This window comes from Solea solea, chromosome 5 (genome assembly GCF_958295425.1).
Source record: "Solea solea chromosome 5, fSolSol10.1, whole genome shotgun sequence".
Taxonomy (NCBI): domain Eukaryota; kingdom Metazoa; phylum Chordata; class Actinopteri; order Pleuronectiformes; family Soleidae; genus Solea; species Solea solea.
The window spans coordinates 23160274-23180136 of record NC_081138.1 but is presented as its reverse complement, the minus strand read 5'-3'; the positions used below and the strand labels follow the sequence as shown (position 1 = coordinate 23180136).

The following is a 19863-nucleotide window of genomic DNA, read 5'->3' as shown; positions in this document are numbered from 1 at the left end:
GGGTAAAACTGTTGATCCCCTGAGGTCTGTTTGGTGCACTACTGCAAGTGTAAACCAAGCTTTACCCGACCTAACCTGCCTGCACTGCTCACAATATGAAGAAAAAACATCACAGGACTCTCCATTAACCTTTATTTTACAAGGAAGTCATAATGAGATGAAACTTTCTCTGTCTTAATAAGTGTCAAAACTAGAATCAACACCGAATGGTTGTTTGCCTCCTTTGACCAAATGTTTCCAGAGTCATGATGATTTCAATGTCTAAGAGGCCAAAAACGCATTTTGTGACCTGGGACCTTTGACCTTTAGCCCCACCAATCAAAACACTTGATCCTCGAGTCCAGGTGAACATTTGTGTCACATTTTCAAAGACACTCTCAAGACATAGAAAAGAAGGTTGAGGTCTGAGGTCACACCGACGTCAGACCTTTGGTCCAAAAGAATGATTTAATTGATCCATGAGTCCAACTGAAACGATTCCCAGCACAGCACACTATTAAATGCAATAAAAACTTAAAATTGTAATTTGTAAAATCATTTGAACGTTTATTTAATATATACAAGGAGAAAAAAAAAAGATTTTCAATGTTTTCCCCCGATAAGCTACATTGTATTTTGCAACTATAGAGAAACCTGAAAACTGAAAAGACTGTGGCCTTGAGAGGTTGATTGGAATAATCCTTTTTGTTGAGTCTGAGAAAAAAAGCTATTGGTACCTAGATGAAACACAAAGGGTTAGTTCAGAATAGTTCAGCTCACCTTGTGCTGTGTCTTTCTGTCAATAAAGTAATATGAGTGAACCCAGAAAGTGAATGTCTCTCCGTGTGTGGGGGGGATTTTTGAGATGCTGAAGATTAATTTTGAAGCCAATTTACGAGCAGGACATTCAGATCTTTCCTAGTGCTTTAATGAAAAAAAACCCTGAAACATTCTGTTGAAGGACACATGACACAAATACAGAACAGAAATGTTTGACTTGAACACTGATTAGGTGATGGACGGACTGAACGGTGAAAGTAACTACGTTCATGTACTAATGCGCTAACTATATATTCTATATTATTCTATATGTAAATACTCTACTTTCTAATCAATTCCCTTTTTGTTTTTACAGTGAATGGTTTACAAAGTGGATTCAAAAACACCTTTTTTCTCCTGGTGTCTCATGAGCAGGAGTGTGATCTCATATGTCTACAGGTTGTTGTTCACAGCATCACAGCATCACAACATCATTTAATACTGACCCCTGAATCAGTGTTCAAATGAACAAAAATCACAAATGTCTCCATATACAAACCCATATTAGAAAAATGTATATAAACTGATAAACAAACAGATGCGTTAGCTTTGTAGGTGACAGATTACTCAAGGTAATCTCTTCATCCCAGGGTTGACAAATCCACATTTATATTGACTGAAGTCTTGCTTGCTTTTCTCTTGGCCACCAGGATGCATTTTGTCAGCAAAAGAAATTGTAACCCGACTTGTGGCACAATAGAACTGCATCACACAGTAATCAAAACAATGAAGAGAATAGCTGTCACTTGGTATTTTCTGCAAAAGACAGAAATGGCTGATGGTTGAAAGCATAATTGTGTAAAACAACAACAACAACAACAAAAAACTCAGCCTTCCAAGATAAACGAATCTGATTGATGGGAGAACAAAAGTGAGGAAAAAGTGGAGAACTTGACATGCTGCTAATTATCATTACTGCGCAATGCAACAATGGATTTTCAGTAAAAAATTGTGAAACTTTATGTTGACTTTTACAATGAACATACTTGTAATTTGAGGTGCTGTTAATTCCCTTACCAGCATCTTACAGTGACCAGACATTCCGTGATCTGTTGCTGAAACACTTTAAATCTTCAACTCTAATAAACAATAAAGGAACAGTCATTTCACTCAGACGTGTGTGATCGGAGTGGCAGAAGAATTGCAGCCAAAATATATGTCTTTACTGCAATAATAAAAATAAAATGCACATAAAAAGTGCTGATCCTAAATAAGGAAACATGTAATCGTAATACACGCACACAATATGATTGTCTCCGTGTGAGTCACGTGTCTCCTGTGATTGAGACGTCACCTCAGTGCCAACACAAACCACGTGCGGACAGCGACGACTCTGGACCCTTGGACCGTCTGTCAAAAATCATGAAACAAGTGTCATTCTTTTTCGGAGTAAAAGTGGTGTTTAAACGCAGCGGTGCGACGACAACATGATGTCTATGTCTGCATCAAGCCAAGCGCGTGTGGGGCAGTGAACCGACGGCTCAGGATTGTTTCAGGCAGTTCTGGTTGACCCAGCCGGTGACGTTGACATCCAGCTTTAACATGTTCATGACCCATTGGTCTTTCTGAGCTCCCTCCATGAATTCAGACAACGTGATCTGACCTGTGAGACAGACACACACACACACACACATAAACAAAAAAAATCAGTCTGATCCAACTAAATGTTTCCAAACTGCCACATACAATAATCACATTCTAATGCCATGTGTAATATTCCCACTCATTCTGAGCAATAACCTGTAAATAAAGCTGTATATTATACACATTATATACATTTTCTAGTTGTCATAAATAAATTTAGTTTTACGTGCGTACAGTAATTGTTGCTTTTTATTTTATATATATATATATATACATATACATACATATATATATACATATACATACATAAATATATATATATATATATATATATATATATATATATATATATACAGTATAAGCCTGTTTGGTGTTTTAATTACAGTTATCCATGTTATTATTGACTTCTCTGTTTTTGATATTCTCTGTTTTGATAGTTATAGATTCATTTTGCATCATAAATATGTCGTTATACAGAAGTACACGTCGTTCCATTTCAAAACGAGCACTTTTACGTTGAAATTCTGTGAAGTATCATCATGAATATCTTTATTGCGACATCATGATGGAATATTGTGACATAATGTTTAGCTCATATTGCCCACCCACCATTGAACAGTTGTGTTTTTTCTCTGGACCTGCTCCCTCTTGACCAGATTAGACGCTCATTTGCGCTTTGATCGTATCTTATCTTATCGTATCTTATCTTATCTTATCTTATCTTATCTTATCATATCTTATCTTATCTTATCTTATCTTATCTTATCTTATCTTATCTTATCTTATCTTGATGATTCTAAGGGTACAGATCATTAATAAAGATAACAACAATGCCTCAAAACACATTAAAGCAAAGTAAGAATTTCATTGCTGACTGCAGTATATAGGTAATAACACCCTCTCTATTTTGGCAGACGGGACATGGAGCAAACTAAAAAAGAGTTCATGTTTCCATTCAAGTTATTCCTATCCCATCCATTATTGATTAAATGAAATCATTGCACACAGTCACACGTACAGCCACTGTCAAGCTCTCTTACCGTCATTATTCTGGTCGACCAGCTCAAAGATCCTGTCACAGATCTCAGACGGAGACATGCTGACATCATTTGTCTGCAGCTTGATTTTGTAAAGGATCTGTTTGACAGGAAATGAGGAAGTGAGATCATCGACTGCTCAGGACGGGGCAGGAAAGGTGACATCAATACAGAGTAAAGAACAGAAGACGTAAGGAAACGTTTGAGATGATGAGCATCGCAGGTGGACACACGCAATAAATGACCCATTTCAATGAAGCAGAAACATTTACATTAATCTACATGTGTAAATAACTCTACATAATTATTTACAGAAATCCGGGATAGCAACATGACGGGTCTATCAATGCAACTGCTGACCATTAACCCTTAGTGCCGTGAGAATAATACACACCTCCTTATATGGACATCCTGGGGTGTGTGTGTGTATTTACAGGTCACATATTCAGGCTTTAAAACATGTGTTTTTTCCCGCTTCTTATGTGTTGTTGATTGAAAGTTATGATTAATTTATATCACATTTTTAGTAGCGATATAAAGTAGCAATGATTGTGCAGAGAAGTCACAAAATAGACAGTTTTTTTAGACCATTCCTTTCTTGTTTTTCATAAAAACGAGCCAAGTGAACTTTGAACTGTTCACAAATTCAATTTGATTTTAAACATTTTGAGTACTTTTTGTTCAGCTGAGTTTATATAGTTGGTGAAAATGATCAAATTCCTGATATTAACAAGGAAGATTAAGTTCATTTCCATAAATAAATGTGTGTATGGAACCTGTTATTATGATTTTAAAACTGATTGCACTTTGTAATGGCTCATATTTGTCAAGCAAGCAGTCGAGTGGACGATGAGCTAATTTTACGTCTGTCACTTTAGAGGCTTAGTGTAAAGTCCAGCAGAGTAAAGTTAAAAAAAATCCTCATGTAAGACCAACAGGGTGTGACCCCTGCTCCTAAGCCTGCAGCGCCGTAATCTGCCTTCATAGGATTTGTGTTAAGAAACCCAGTCTTTATGACAATTCGCCGCAGCTAAAAACAACACAATGAGACACATAAATAGACATCAAAGACTCTCACCCTAATGAGACGCTTCACCTCCTGCTTGTCCAACTTCCCGTTCCCGTCCTTGTCGTACATCTTGAAGGACCACTTCAGTCGATCCTCGAGATTTCCACGAAAAATCAGGTGAAGTGCAGCTACATACTCGAGGAAATCAAGTGCGTTGTCCTGTGGATGAAGTCACAGAGACGGTAGGATTGTCAGTCTCAGTCGAAACTGTGTGTTACAGCAACATTATGATGGTAATCATTTCATAACAGGCTGGAAATATTATTTCTATAGTAATCACCAAGTGATAGCTGGGTAATAACAATGAAAAATCTGTGCCAAGCATAAGAGAAGATTCATTTTAAAACATGTTAATGTTATAGTTATAGTCATGTGAAGGTTTTACATTTGAGAAATGTTCATACATAACATATTATCTACTCATTGCCACACTATTACTAGTGTTAATACCAAGAAGGATACCATTATCTCCCTATAACAACATTACTACATCACTATTACCATGTTGTTACTGTACATTATATTGAACTTTACCTGGTTTGTGTCAAATGTGCGGAACACTGTCTCGATGTAAAGGGACTCCTCTGCGGACGTGCTCGACACCCCAAATATCCTCCTCAGCTCGTGCAAGTGCAGGGCGCCGCTCGGACACTCCTTCATGAAGACGATGCACAGCTCCTGAATTTGGACCAGGTCCATCTCCTCGTTGTGGCTTTCCTCTTGTCCCATTGTCCCTGGAGTAGTGTCTGTCCTGCTGCCAAATGTGGCTACAGGCCACTGGTGCATCTGTCCTCACGCTCTCACTGTCACACTCACACTCACAGCAGACAGAGGCACTGGACACGAGCCATAGGTCAGGCTTATGAACTCGCTGATCACATGATCTTTAGTCAGTGAGGGGTTCGTCCAAGTAGGTGTGAGCGTGAGCCAACACTGCTACTACTGAGAGAGAGAGAGAGAGAGACTGTAAACAGGATTTAGGTCCCTACAACATGAGTAATACCTGGAAAATACACACACAGACACAATCTTGTTTTTATCTCTTAGTGAGGACACGTCATAGAGCAGTGGTCAGCAATTGGTGGCCTGTGGGCCAAAAATGGACCGCCAACATCAGTATCTGGCCCGGCAGATGATTTAACAAATATGATTTGAAATGATTTGCTTATCTTTACAAAAAAAAAATTCATAGATTTTAATCTGAAAAAAAATAATAAAATGAAATAGAATTGACAGTTAACTTAAACTAAATGTTTGGTTTGAAAAAAATAAATAAAATACTGCTGTTGTCATGGACAACCAGGTTTGGGGAGTAAATGTCAAATGTAAAATAACTACTCGCAAATGTTAGACTTAATGAAGAACAAGTAGTAATTCTTAAAAATTGAAATGATGCACAACAAATATCAACAATACATATCTCACACGCATTTGTCTTCGTAACAAGCTGGTGATTAAAGACAACGTCCACATTATTGTTAGCTTAAGACAGCAAATGTGGGTTTTTTGTTTCTGACTGAAGACGTTAGAAGGCACTTTACCTGATGAAGATATGATTATTTTGGCCCAGAATTCAACTGCTTACAAAAAAATTGTCCCTTGATGCTGATCCCTGTCATAGACATAATGCATTCCCTAGTCCCTTAACTTACCCAGCACAAGTGATGCCTAACCCTAACCCTTTTACACTGTAAAAAAAGACTAACAAAAACAACATAGATTTTAATTACTGGCAGCTGTGGATTTGATGATTGACATATTTGCTTATTAAAGCAATCAGACATTCAGACTACCAGACATGTACTTCTAATATGTATTATGGTATACAGTACGTCTTTAAACAACACAATTGGTTCAAAGATTTAACAGCCATAAAATGCATATTTTACAGAAAAACAAATGTAAAATTCTCAGTGATTACTGAAATATGTATTACAGTTTTTGGTGCAAGTAAATTTAACAAAGGAATTATGTAGTGTCTCAGGAAAATATTATTTTCAGTGATGGTCTTAACCCTGAAATGCACTTTAAAGTTGTGTGGCCCAGACAAAATGTCCCCACAAAGACACAAAGAGGGTTGTACATTTAGTCATTTAGACATTTCAATGAAAATGCCCTCAGCAAATATGACATATACAGATTTTTTTTTTTTTTTTACTAAATTACTTAATTAACTGTCATGATTTCTACTAACCCCCCGACCCTCATGTGGAGGTTAAAGCGCTAGAAGATGCATAAATGAGTGAAAGAGTGAGTGATTTCTACTAAGTGAAATTATAATTCAGAAAGAACTAGAAAATACACATTTTATTTATGTAATCACTGATTTCCCAGTGTAGGAAGAGTCCTTTTTATTGGAGAATTATTACTTATTGTATTTCATTGTTTTATAATCGCTGAGTATGAACCTGGAAATAGTTAAGTTATATTTTTAATTCAGATTGAGTCAAGCACATTTGAGTCTGAATATAAACTCCAAGTGAGGTCTTGTAGGACTCTGGAGTGTCCTAACAAACAGTGTCCACCTATGTATGTATGATAAACTCCAAAGGATGTCTGGATTCAATTCTACAGACATTATCAGGGGCTGAAAAGGATTTTGGACTGATTTTTTTTTTTTTGCACAAATCAATGTGCAACCAGCTGATTTTTTGGGATCAATACAAATGTATTGATATTTCAGGTTAAAGAAAACAATGTGATAAACATAAAGTTATTCATTCATACAGAAAATATAACATCATAATAAAGATAAGGGTCAAAATTGTGCTGTTCAGCAGATGACAGTAGAGTCAGATTCTTTTTTTTACTTTCGACAGTTGAAAAAACACACAATATAATTGTAAGGAAAATAATTTTTATTCAAGATATACAGTTTCTATCCTGTACACATGAGCTAAAACCATCATATCAAATGCTCCAATGTGGATGTAGATGAGGTTATTTTCATTTGTATATAAAATATTTTAGACCACCATGCTTTAACTAAACATCTTGTGATGCTAACTGTAGGCTACATTGCTGAGGAATATCCCTCTGCAACATGCAACCTCTTTAATAAATGGTACTCTTTCACATTTAGCTTATATTGCAAAAATAAATATAAGTACATTCAAACAGCTTTGACAAAAGTAGAACATTCCTCTTGTGGGTTTGGTTTAAGGAATACTTCACCGATTTGCATTTAGCTTTGTATTACTAGAATAGGGGTAGTATTTTTGAAAAATTGTGCTTCCCACCAAAGCTAAATGCAAATCGGTGAAGTATTCCTTTAAAGGTTCTGTTTAATCCTGACACTGCAGAGATCTGCCTCACAGTGAACACTGCACTGTCATCTCCTCATATAAATTCAGTAACCACACTGTGAAACAACATCTGTCCAGAATCAGGAAATAACAGCCACGCCCTCCCCCCTCCCCAGGAGCCCCTCGTCTAGACGATGCCAAACTGAGCCAGGTCGCTCAGCTCCATGTTGCCGAATGCCTCCCATGGGCAAACCACTGCTGAGTCTGTGGACCAGAGAAAAACTATTTAATTCCAGGTTAAATAAAAATGTAAATGTTTCAGGCTTAGCATAAAATTCACCCTCACCTCCAAGACCATCCATCCCTGGGACATCATTGTCAAAACTATAAAAAAATAATAATTAGAAAATAAAATAAAAAATATTAGACTTATTGAATTCCAGATAAAAATGTCCACCTCACCCTTTCTGTCCAGCTTTGGGGGCCTTGCTCTTGAACTGCCTCGTCTCCTTCTTCTTGAACTTGGGCGGTGCAGCTTTGTTGCCTTCACCTGCTGCTGCTGCGTTCATCCTGGAGACTTTTGGACAAAAAAAATAGTTCAGTTTTAATTAAAGTAGAGTTATACAAGGTACTTATGCTGAGTCGGTATACCAGATTTTTGTTTCTTTGACCTTCTTTGATGGGGAAAGCACAGTAAAACAATGTATTAATCATGTTAGTTATCCTGTCTCTCTTATGCCCTTTTATTAAAATCATCAATAAATCACACATCGTCTATCATTACATAACTGAGAGTGTCACTGATATGAATAGCTCGTCTTCTAAGATGTTTTATCTGTTCATTCATAAACTCCCTCCATATTTTTTACTGAGCTAATCCCATTAGAGCAGGGAGTCATCACATCGCCGTGTTCTGGGACAAACCTTGATCAGGACAGGGATTATAATCTACATTTCAAAAATGACAAACACAAGTTTAGCTGCTGTACATCCAGTCATCCATGCTTTCATTTCATCCCAGCGGGATTAATTCTCCAACTGATGTAAGAAAACATTTTCTTTACTTCAGTATTTATTTTTAACACCACATCAACCACTACAAGCCCTGAGGTTCACAGATGCTTCTCTTGATTTCCAGAGATGATGTTATGATATTTAATAATTATTTCTGCTTGTTGTTTTGGTATGGTCTGTGTTGTTTGTTGTTGTGAATATATTAAGTTTTATTGGACTATCACCTTCGATACATTTCTTCTCCAGGCTTCAGATTCAACATTGATTTAATTCAAGCAATTCATGTTGTGTTTGAAAGATGCTAATCTGTGAGATTCCATTGCTGTGATAGTACACCATAAAACCCCCACGTTATTTTAACACCACGGTATATTCTGTACATCTCATTTATGTTAAAAGGGCCAAACGAAGCATGTGCTCGTTAGCTGTCACATCAAATAACTGTAAACATGTTTAACTCACCTGATTTGCGATGTTAGAGAAGAAGCAGAAAAGCAGCTGCAAGCCAAAGAAGGAGTCTTCTTACTTCTTGTAGCGTCTCTGTTCTGTCTCATAATAGCGATATCAGCCACTCTATATAGTTTTGGTTTGCATAACACCCCCCCCCCCCCCCCCCCCCCACACTGCCCACCCTCAGAGAACCATGGGGCTGTGGTTGCTGAGCGGAGGCTTATCAATAAGCCTAATAAGTCAAAGATAATCACAGCGGAGTCACTGAGGGTCATATGTTGTTTTGTTGTTTTTAAATTACTGAGATCCGAGAGAGAGAAGTGTTTTAAAAGTCATAAGCTATTTGTTTTCTCTTCTCCTGTTTCTGATGCTCAGTAGAAAAAAAAAAATGACTCAACTAATAAATGTACACATTAACTGCCCATTAATTTGGTTGCAAAAGGAGAAATGAGGATTACAGGTAATTATCTCTCAAACTGTGGTTTAGGATGGAAACTAAGGAGGGGATCATGAGATGAGTATAGACTGAACATTGTGTTATGCTTTACACATGTGATGTAACTCTTTTCAAGCCCACTAAGATGTGTTATTAACGTTATATTTCACATCAATCAAAAGCGACACAATAGTTTATCTGCCCTGTAACTGGAGTTCTATGTGAAAGTGGAGTAGTTTGACAAGTCATAAACAAATTATGCTGCAGGAACAGGATGAGGGAAAACGTTATTGGGTTTAATTCAGTGACTGCTTCAAACCGTTGCATACCATGAAACCGGGAACTGTTGTTTAAAAGCACAGAAAAATCAAACAAATGGAAATTTAGATATCTGTGTTAAAATGTCTCCGATGACAAGGTTCAAGCTCATGCTTTGGTTGGCTCAATACCAGCTCCAGTGGAAGGAACCTTCAGTAACAGAAGTTTATGCTTAACCTGATCATAACTGACTCGCACCGTAAGTCAGACATTAAAGATTCTAACAAAAGGAACTAGAGTAGATCCAGAAATCTCTGGGGAATATCTGAACAAGTAATCTAATGACAGATAAGGCTTTGTGCAGACACAGAATAATAACTTTACTGGGGCATCGGTCATCTTCAACATCTCTGATTCATTCTCAGATTGAACAGTCACGATTTCACACTCAATTCATAGGTTCCACGTCCACAAAAGGCCACGTGGGGTAGGTCAATGTGGTAATCCACCAACGTGGCCCCTAATGCATTAACTGTGCCTGCTCCAGGTAGGACAACGTAATCAAATAGGAAAGAAAGAGGGATCAGGTACAACTGGAACACCAGACCGATGCAGATCCTCATTTTAGTGTGAACATAATCACGGGTGTGTACCAGGACATGTTCACAGTTCTCTGTAGACACTGTTGTGTTAGGTATGGAAAGGCCTTTACATGTTTACAAAAAATCAGTTATGCAACGAGCTGCAACACACATGCAGCTCGAGAACAAAGCGATGACATCACTACAGGTGCGATTACACCTCACTGATCTGTATTAGCCGTCAGCAGCGGCAGCAGATGCTACTGGTGTTTTTATCTGTGTTTGTTGATCCTGGCTAAAGTCCTGCTTCCAGATGAACTCCGGGCAGTACTGATCGTCATGGTTACAGCTGGCAGAGCAGGTGTAGATGGCCAATGTACCCCAGTCGATGCTGGCTCCGGTTGAGTCCACACAGAGACTGTTTAACAGCTGGGGCATCACCTGTGCACACACACACACGCGCAGAGAGAGAGAGAGGGAGGGGGGGGGGGGGGGGGGGGGGGGGGGGGGAGAGGGGGAGAGAGAGAGAGAGAGAGAGAGAGAGAGAGAGAGAGAGAGAGATGTCATTAGAGAGGCTCTGGATCATTTGTTGGGCTCTTTCTGTTAAGGAAAGAGCCCAACAAAGGTGCTGTTAAGGTGCTGTGAGCACAGCACCCTCTGCTGGACCAAGCAGTTTTTACATTAGACGGTCTGTGGCACTTCTAGTCTTTTTATTTTGAACTCGAATGGGATCTGAATTTCCAATAAAAAGCGACAGCCCTGGTTCAAACCAAGCATGAAAAACAATATTTAGGTCACATTACTTGCACACTGTTGTCACTAAATTATTGATGATGACTTGCTCTTCCCTCTAATGCACTGACATGCACAAGAAATAAAAGGGCAGCACAAATGGCGCTCCTGGTATGGACAGGCTACACAGGACTACCTGAAATTCAAAAGTCCTCTTGGCGCCACAGGTGCATGGTGGGATATCCTGCTCTGAAGGGGTGTGCTGAGAAGAGACCCACAGTGGGTAACCACCAAGACTGTAGCGCACCACCTAAAACAAAACAGAACAGTGTGAGACAGATACAGGTATAAAGTACAATCTATGTGTATATATATATATATATATATGTATATATGTATATATATATATATATATATATATATATATATATATATATATATATATGTATATATGCATGCATACATACATACATACATATATAGATGTATATATATATATATATATAGTCTCCCAGGTGTCTCTGGGCCCCACTCGAGTACTACTGTGGTTAACAATTTTGAGGCAAACATGTGCATTGCTGTTTTTATTTTATTTTACCTGGTGTGGTTCTGATGCAATCTTCTTTTTGAATTTCTGAAAAATGTTCATGTCCTCTGTCTCACACAGTGCCATCTCCTCAAGGTCTTTCTCTGCCAGAGCTGGAAAAAGAATAATTTAGAAATACTCAAATACTGAAGAACTAAAAATGAACTATCCAGTGGTTGTCTGCCTCCCGATAAAATAAATTTCATTAATTTATTGTATGCTTTTTTTCCAGATCCATATAACATGCAGTTGTTCATCATGTTCAAACATGTTTTGTGAGGCCAACCCGATCTTGATCCTTAGCTGCCTAAACTAAAATATTAATCCATGAGTGTCAGTGAATGTTCATGTCAAATCAAAAGGACTGTCTCCGGCTGCTCGTAAGATAAAATTTACAGGCAGAAAAAGTTTTGTGTGGTCACAGTGACCTTGACAATCAAAATCTATTCAGTTCATCTTTGAGTCCAAGTGAACATTTATACCAAATTTGAAGGAATATCCTCAAGATGTTTCTGTGACTTTGGGTTCACAAGCTCAAATGCGTTTGCAATGTTAGAGTGACCATGACTTTTGCAGAATTTAAGAATGAAAGACTTTGTAGTAATGCAGATATTAATTAAATATTAAACAATAAATATAAGAAAATTACACAAAAAAATACCTTCAATATGCAGTTATTATACTACATATATACAGTAATTTAATGATTAATGGAGGATGCATGGAGAGTCTGAGGGCCAGAACTAAATCCTGACATGTTCTCTTATGTAGGACTATAATTAACTTGACCAGTGACCAGTGTCTCTGACATCATTAAAAAAACGTACCGTCTGCTAAAGGAGGACAATCTACATCCCTCTGAGCACTTCCTCCGTCCTCTTCTTCTGCCTCATTTGTGTCTTCCTCTTTCTCTTCCTCCTCCTCTTCCTCAGGCTCTATGACCAGCTCAGACTCAGGGAAGAGGATGGGAGACTTTGTGTTGGGGGATGCTTCTGTACAGAAACACAAACAGTGGTTGTATGAGGTATTGACACACAGTAAGCAGACTGACTACACTGTGCACAACCTCAGTGCCAGGAACCAGCCAGAGATGTGAGTGCAGCGGGGACACAAAGAAAAACACAAGACTTTGAATGTACTGCTCAGGGTAAAACACACCTTGGCTGCAACACTCCCTCTTGTGTGCCTGTTTCCAGTGGAGCGTCTGGTGATGTTTGCCACAGTAGGACACAGCGTGACACCGGGAGCAGGCTTTGTTGCCAGGGCAACCACACACCCAACACAGTTTAACCCCAGACACAGGTAACACACTATCCTCAGGTTCAGGGTCGATGGGGGGTTCCTCCTCTGGAATCAATCAAAAAACACATCAACAGACATCAAGTTTCATGTAAATAAACAAATGCGTTGGGTGTAACTGTTCATATACTTCATATAGTTTTGTAATAGTTGAGTATGACTTAAAGAGGAGGTGAGACAGAGCAGCAAAAAATTTTCTGAACACTTCTTGAGTATTTGTGATGTGACCATGAGTCACATGACTGTCTGTCAGGTGCACACACCTGGTGGTGGGTCGTAAGGGTAGAAGTCATTCCTCCTGGGCAGCTGACTTCTAAAAACTGAAAAAGAAAGAGAAAACAAAACAATCTTGTCACAAATAAAAATTAAGCAGATGGGAATATAAGTATCTGGCAAACTCACTCAAGGAACCATGTGTAACAGCAGACAAAGATTTGCCAAGTAAATTTTCCTAGATGAGCAGTAAAAAGTGTATGACTTATTTTACTTGATTGTATCTTATTGGTTTATTTGTATTTGCCCATTTGTAGGAGGGTAGCTAATTACTGATCTATGTCTCTTTGGATGCAGTAATTAGATACCAGGTTTACAGCAACCATCTTACTTTATTGAGAATGTGAAAACACTAGAAACCAGAAAGATACCTAGAAAGTTCAGAACCTTTACAGTTTGTAAAACAGATCAGTATTTCCAACACTACATATATGGACAATCACTTTTTAAAAATAACAATCAATTATAACCCAATCCACAATAAACATTTGGAAGCAAATTTGTGCAAAACATATTTTTTCAGTCATACCTAATATAATACATTGAATAGGTAACCAGCCATTTCCAGGAATTGTATGTTTGATAAATCAATCCCACCTTTATTTCATACATGTGTTAATTAATAAACATATGAAATACCTTTGTTTGTAATAAATTCAATTAAATGCATAAAAGAATACAAAAAAGGTTTCTTAAAGCCCAATTTAGAAATCAAACCACAAGTGTTTGTTATTTTAGACATATGACATCAGTCAACTCTTCAGACAGCTGAACTGTTACCTCTGTTATTGTGTCAGAAGGACAACAGAAGACATAGGTTTCACTGATGTTTGCAGGTACCTTTCATACAGTGGTTGTTGTTGGCAGTGTAGCACTCTGGGGTTTTGCAGCAGAACAGAAACAGAGACCTGTGAAAACTCCTGTCCTGTCCAGAAATGGGTGCATACACCTGCAGCAGAGAAGGACATGGTTAACTACACAGATAAATGCTGCTGCTTCATGGTTAATGGTTCAAGACTTCTACTTTAACCATACACTTACATTGAATCAAATACTTTTTACACTCTTACTTTATTAGTTACTTTTCAGTTAACATTTTTAAGTTCTTTCTAAATGCCTCTTTTAGTTGTACTGTCTTATGCTGCTTTTGCAATAAGGCATGTTGCCTTATACATGTTCTGCACAGTGCATTGTATTGCGATAAACCCGAGACGCCCTTTATCAAAATCCACCATCGTTTAAGATGGACTGCATCTTTAAATGCTACCAATACAACGACAATAAAAAGTCTTAAATGGTAGAGCACGTTTTGGTCCGTACCATAGGGCACAGGTAATGACTAACCTGCAGTAAAAAGACCATGGGTAGGCGGCATGTGCCACACTCCAGCTCGGCCAGTGAGGGCGGATTTGTCAGGCTGAGCCACGCCGGCTTCCCACCTACTTTACTGGGGAACTGTGGGGAGCAAAGCCGCCACGGCTCGGCCTCCTCCAGGAAACCCAGAACAACTCCCGCCGGGGACACGTTCCTGCCCGCGGACATACTCCGGTAAAGTTTATCACTGCGTCCTCTTAATAAAAAACTATACCGTTGTTATTTTTAAAATATTCACTCTGTCAAACAAGACCCTCCTGTCATAACACACGTGATGCTGCTAACACGGTTCTAAAACGCATCCGTGAGGAAACCAAGCGCACACGGCGTTTCGTTCCGCATTCATTTCAACTCTAAAATAAAACACTGTCCTTTTGTAAGATGTTATACAAACACACTATATCATGGATGTACTGTATCTATATTTATATAACGTATTGTGGGAAAAAAAACGATATTATAGTTGCTTTTTAAGTAATTGTATTATTTTGTGTTGTGCTTATGGTCTCGCTAAAGGACGGAAATATTCTATGAAGTCAGATTAACTCCACAACATAGGATTAGAACAACTGTAATAAAGAATTTGTTTGAGATAGAGAGATAAAGTGATAAAGAACTGGGGACTGTGATTATAAGAACTTCGAACTGTGGGGGGCAGCATTGCTCCTCCCCGTGTACAGCCTGCCTGACATAAAATCAAGATCACTTATAAATTGTATAATAATTAAGAGGGGGAAAAAGGAGATTGCTGCATCAGGACACAAAGTATTAGTGGAAATCTGGTGCTCATCAAGGAAAGTGTTATGAAACATTATTGTATGACAAATGCATTATGACACATTATAAACATAGTTTGTTAAAATGCATGATAGTGTGTAATAATGCATTATAGTGTGTTTTAATCCACAGTTGTATGTGCGTCAGTGCTGTGTTCTGGGATGGAGTATGAGCTAGTGGCCCCTGGGGCACATGCCATTCCCGCACTCAGATAGCAGTACAAAGAAAAAGAAATAGGAATCTCAAACATTCTCCTCCTTCCACTAGCTCAATGTGTTTTTCTTTATCAGGCAACACCTGGCTATTACTAATATTAATAACAATATTAATAATAATATGATTGAGGGGCCCTATTAGACATATCACATAACTTAACCTTCATTATTTCACTGAGGGCGGGTAACACAGTCTAAGGAGCTCTAATAACTAGTGTTATTTGGCTGAGAGGCCTCTTTCAGATATTAGGGGTGAATAACATACCACAGAATATGATTGAGGGGCCCAATTAAGATATATCACATGACATAACCAGTTATGTGGCTTCAGTGCCCCACTGGAATACTGGGATATGTGTGGCTCACAGCTAAAATAGACAACAGAGAAAAGATCTGTTGATAATTATGTTGACATTCTACCCGGAATATTACATTAAACTGAGACCTGTCACAGTAATTTTAATGTTTATATAGGCTGAATGTGAATACATGAATAACATGAATATTACAGTTTAAAAACTATTTTAGCAGCTGTAATAATTATATGACATAAAGGTGAAAGTCTCCCTGTCCGTCTTAGTCAGAGATAAATCAGAAACAAATGTCATGAACATATTGGTGGACTTTTTCAGAAATATTGCACCTCCTGCGATTTGAAATTTGCTATATTGCGTTTCTGATAAAATTTCAATTAATTGTTCACCACTAGTTTGAAGTGATTACTTTCATGTGGTACAAGGGTGTGGTGCACCTCTAGTGCTTGTATGAATATAAGTAATAAGTAGTGATGAGGGAGAGTGGCTGTTGCAGGCACATATACTCGCTGTCTGTGAGGGTGAAGTGCACTGGAGGAGGATAGAGTACCTGCCAGTACAGAGGGCTGTGGCAGAGCACTCTTTCATTAAGGACTGACCCTGGCTAGCCCACGTAGGTGACCCTGATGGTCACATATGACCTGCAGGATGATTAATGGGAACAGTTTCCTGTTCTTGTAGCATGGAACCATCAGGGCCGCTTGGTGGCTTTATCCTGACGTGGCAGCCGTCGATAGCTTCAGCTGCTTTAACAAGAGCTGGGTGTTTAACCAGCCCTGTAAACCAAAAGGATACAGAGTCCACTTCTTCTAGGGGCCCCTCTGTGTCTCTGGGGACGATGTGGTGGACAGTGGAGTGAGGCATGTCGAAAACTCCGGACAGTTGGGACTCTGGGGCCAGAACAGAAACACTCTTTGTCTCAGTTCTTGGTGGAGAAGGTCCTGAAGTACAGCCAGGCTTTCTCTGCTCCTGGTTGAAGAACCTTTCCAGCACAGGAACGCCCATGTTGATCCTACAGACTCTTAATGACATAAAGGATACGAAAATATGTTGATATATGTTTTTAAATGCCTTTGGAAAATACATCTTTACATTAAACTTCACATGAAAGTCCATTGGGGGGCCACATGTGGCACGCGGGCCACAAGTTTGACACTCACTTTATGGCCCCTATGTTAAAAAAAGGCTACATCCGCTACTGCTGACTCTGCTGCTCTGGTCGGACTTGAGTTGATGAGATTGAACATGAACAGTCTCAGAGTGAGCGTGTCCATTTAACCATGGACACTCAGTGGAGGCGGGCATCAGCAGCGGCGGAATAACGGAAATGAACACGGCGCACACATAAACCGGACTAACGGACGATGTGAAGACTGAACCAAAGCGGGACTGAATCTCCTCGTCTCCGGCTCTGATGCCTCAGCGGGGCGATGGCAGCGGCTACACGGCGCCGACATCCCCTGCTCCGCCTGTCCCGCCGAGGAGGCTCAGAAGCCGGGACAGGGGCTCCGACAAGACCCGGCAGCCCGGGACAGTGGCGAGGACAGGGTCAGTGGACAGGCGGGTGAAGTGTGTGTTTGTGGGGGACGGTGCTGTGGGGAAAACGAGCTTAGTGGTCAGTTACACCACCAACGGTTACCCCACCGAGTACGTGCCCACTGCCTTTGACAACTTTTCAGGTAAACGTATTATTTTATTCGAGCAAAAGTTCTTTTGTTTCTCTAACTTTTTACATTGTACCACCACAGTGACCAACAAAAAACTAAAACAACATTTTCAAGGTCGACCGATATATACAACATGAATTATATATTATGATAAATGTAGTGTTAAGCCTTTTACTGTCGTTTGAATGAATGATGTGTGTTTGTTGCTGTGACACTAACTCAACTAAGGACAAAAGATTAGTACGTTTCTGTTTTTTTCAATCATTTCGTCACCAAAGTTTTTTCATTGTTCCTCAGTGTGTGCTTGTCTGTTTGTGTAGTGGTGGTGTCAGTGGACGGGCAGCCGGTCAAACTACAACTGTGTGACACAGCTGGACAGGTCAGTAATCCCAACACACACCAGCATTTCACGCTCTAGTTTAATTTAAGTTATAGAAACAATGCCCGAGGGGAAGTCTTACTCTCTTACTTTTGCCTTAGGTAGAGATTAGGTAGACCAAATCACGAAAAATGAATCACGACAGAGGAATGACAGACTAATGGAGAAAAACAGTCATTATCCTTCACTGTAATAATAATGAACTTATCACTCAGTATCACTGGACAACACCTTTTCCTCCACCAACACACTGTACAGCCACATACCAAAAGAGGAAGTGAGATTTCCTGCTCCACTGGTGGGTCTAAATTGGAATCTTTCCTGTTGCTTCCTCTCTTTTGAATGTATCATCTCTTTCTCCTCTTCCACTATTTCCTCTTTACTGCCAGTCTATTGTCTAAAGTGTCCCAGGACAGACAGGACGCTGTGTATTCTGCTTGAGCTGCACTAAATCTTTCCTGGTTGGTGAATACCGTGTTTGCCTTCGACCTATTTGTGGACACTCTCTCTTCATGTCTTCTACAGGACGAGTTTGATAAGCTGCGTCCTTTGTGTTACACCAGCGCAGACGTGTTCCTGCTGTGCTTCAGTGTCGTCAATCCCACCTCTTTCCAGAACGTTCCTGAGAAGTGGGTCCCAGAGATCCGCAGATACGCCCCATTTGCTCCCCTCATCCTCGTCGGGACGCAGTGTGACCTCAGAGAGGACGTCAAGGTGTGTAAGAGTTGCTCCATGTAGCACCTTGTACTGCATACATCTTTAAACATATGATTTGATGTTTTTTTTAAGGGGTGTTCACCTAAATTCAGTGTCCATAGTTGAAAAAGACACAACGTGAAAAATCGCAAATCCATCGCAAATCCAAGAGGTAACTTCTTTCATAGAAAAGTGCGATCGATAGCATTGAATAAATAACAAATATTTTCCAACTTCCTCACTCACTTATTGCCGCACCTAATCCTTCTTCACCTGGTCTCGCTCTCAGGTGTGCACATAAAGCAGCTGTCCTCCATTGAGATGTTTGAAGAACCTCAATGTCCATCGGCTTTTTTGTGACTTTGCGTCATTAACTGTTCTTAAATGTCCGATTTGACATGTCGAGATTAAACTCTAAATTTCGAGAATAAAGTTGGAATATCATGTTGAGGTTAAAGTCGATTTAAGTCTGAATTCAGTGGCAGCTTCTGTGGAGCAGTCGCTCTCTCGATGTTCTATCAACAATCTATCCATCCATTCGTCTGTCCAGCCATCCTCTACCTCAGTTGATCAAGGGCAAAAGCTAATGCTCTCCCATTAACAGACATTACAGAGACATATTTCTGCTCTCATTGATTGATACCAAATACCTTCTCTATCTCTCTCTCTCTGTTAAGGTTCTTATTGAGCTGGCAAAGTATCGAGAGCGGCCCGTGGACCCAGTGGACGCCTGGGACTGTGCGATGGAGATAGGCGCTGTGGCCTACATGGAGTGCTCGTCTTTGACCCAAAAAAACCTCAAAGAAGTGTTCGACGCGGCCATACTGGCCAGCCTGCAGAAGTACAGTTCCCAAAAACAACAGAGGGGGAAACGAAAACGGAAAAAGCAAAGGCAGACACCGGACAAGATGAAGAGTCTGTCAAAGTCGTGGTGGAAAAGGTACTGTTGTGTGGCCTAGAGCAGACCTGTGTTAGGATTTGGTTTCTGCTGCTGGTTGGGTCCAAGTCTCTAATCCTCATCTGATTTTGGATTTAGCTGGGCTTGGGTTTCTGCCTGGACTCACATCCAGTGTGAGTCT

General features: G+C 39.5%; 4 protein-coding genes across 5 annotated transcripts; 1 reads left to right on the top strand and 3 right to left on the bottom strand.

Moving 5' to 3' along the window:
* Positions 1–390: 390 nt before the first annotated feature.
* Positions 391–6470, bottom strand: LOC131459712 (guanylyl cyclase-activating protein 2-like). The gene is made up of 4 exons (XM_058629771.1): positions 5023–6470; positions 4498–4647; positions 3423–3519; positions 391–2401 (listed from the first exon to the last, which is right to left on the bottom strand). Exons 1-4 carry the CDS (start codon positions 5272–5274, stop codon positions 2280–2282), a joined length of 621 nt encoding a protein of 206 aa, XP_058485754.1. The 5' UTR covers positions 5275–6470; the 3' UTR covers positions 391–2279.
* Positions 6471–7041: 571 nt separating this feature from the next.
* LOC131459880 (retinal cone rhodopsin-sensitive cGMP 3',5'-cyclic phosphodiesterase subunit gamma-like) lies at positions 7042–8338 on the bottom strand (the record flags this gene model as incomplete). The annotated part of the gene is made up of 3 exons (XM_058630016.1): positions 7042–7997; positions 8080–8117; positions 8196–8338. Coding segments are annotated over 3 exons (258 nt in total), but the record flags the coding sequence as incomplete, so codon positions are not given.
* Positions 8339–9908: 1570 nt separating this feature from the next.
* Positions 9909–16973, bottom strand: pdcd2 (programmed cell death 2). Of its 2 annotated transcripts, XM_058629427.1 has the most exons (9): positions 16838–16973; positions 14707–14923; positions 14203–14311; positions 13353–13409; positions 12949–13137; positions 12618–12782; positions 11803–11903; positions 11401–11514; positions 9909–10913 (listed from the first exon to the last, which is right to left on the bottom strand). In XM_058629427.1, exons 2-9 carry the CDS (start codon positions 14902–14904, stop codon positions 10707–10709), a joined length of 1140 nt encoding a protein of 379 aa, XP_058485410.1. In that variant the 5' UTR covers positions 14905–14923; positions 16838–16973; the 3' UTR covers positions 9909–10706. The 2 variants fall into 2 exon arrangements, with proteins under 2 accessions (XP_058485410.1, XP_058485409.1); XM_058629426.1 differs by lacking the exon at positions 16838–16973 and having other exon boundaries at positions 14707–15860.
* Positions 16974–17456: 483 nt separating this feature from the next.
* On the top strand, positions 17457–19863 carry rhoua (ras homolog family member Ua). Its single transcript, XM_058629428.1, has 4 exons — positions 17457–17721; positions 18030–18088; positions 18614–18802; positions 19462–19863. The coding sequence occupies exons 1-4, from the start codon at positions 17457–17459 to the stop codon at positions 19741–19743; spliced, it is 795 nt and encodes a 264-aa protein (XP_058485411.1). The 3' UTR covers positions 19744–19863.

Coding starts and splice junctions, on each gene's coding strand:
- LOC131459712 (XM_058629771.1), bottom strand. CDS start 5,274: ATGCACCAGTGGCCTGTAGCCACATTTGGCAGCAGGACAGACACTACT. Junction 4,648..5,022: donor GCACATTTGACACAAACCAG/GTAAAGTTCAAT, acceptor CTTCATCCACAG/GACAACGCACTTGATTTCCT. Junction 2,402..3,422: donor GGTCGACCAGAATAATGACG/GTAAGAGAGCTT, acceptor TCTGTCTCACAG/GTCAGATCACGTTGTCTGAA.
- pdcd2 (XM_058629427.1), bottom strand. CDS start 14,904: ATGTCCGCGGGCAGGAACGTGTCCCCGGCGGGAGTTGTTCTGGGTTTC. Junction 13,138..13,352: donor CCCTTACGACCCACCACCAG/GTGTGTGCACCT, acceptor GATTGATTCCAG/AGGAGGAACCCCCCATCGAC. Junction 11,515..11,802: donor TTGCATCAGAACCACACCAG/GTAAAATAAAAT, acceptor GTTTTGTTTTAG/GTGGTGCGCTACAGTCTTGG.
- rhoua (XM_058629428.1), top strand. CDS start 17,457: ATGCCTCAGCGGGGCGATGGCAGCGGCTACACGGCGCCGACATCCCCT. Junction 17,722..18,029: donor TGCCTTTGACAACTTTTCAG/GTAAACGTATTA, acceptor CTGTTTGTGTAG/TGGTGGTGTCAGTGGACGGG. Junction 18,803..19,461: donor ACCTCAGAGAGGACGTCAAG/GTGTGTAAGAGT, acceptor CTCTCTGTTAAG/GTTCTTATTGAGCTGGCAAA.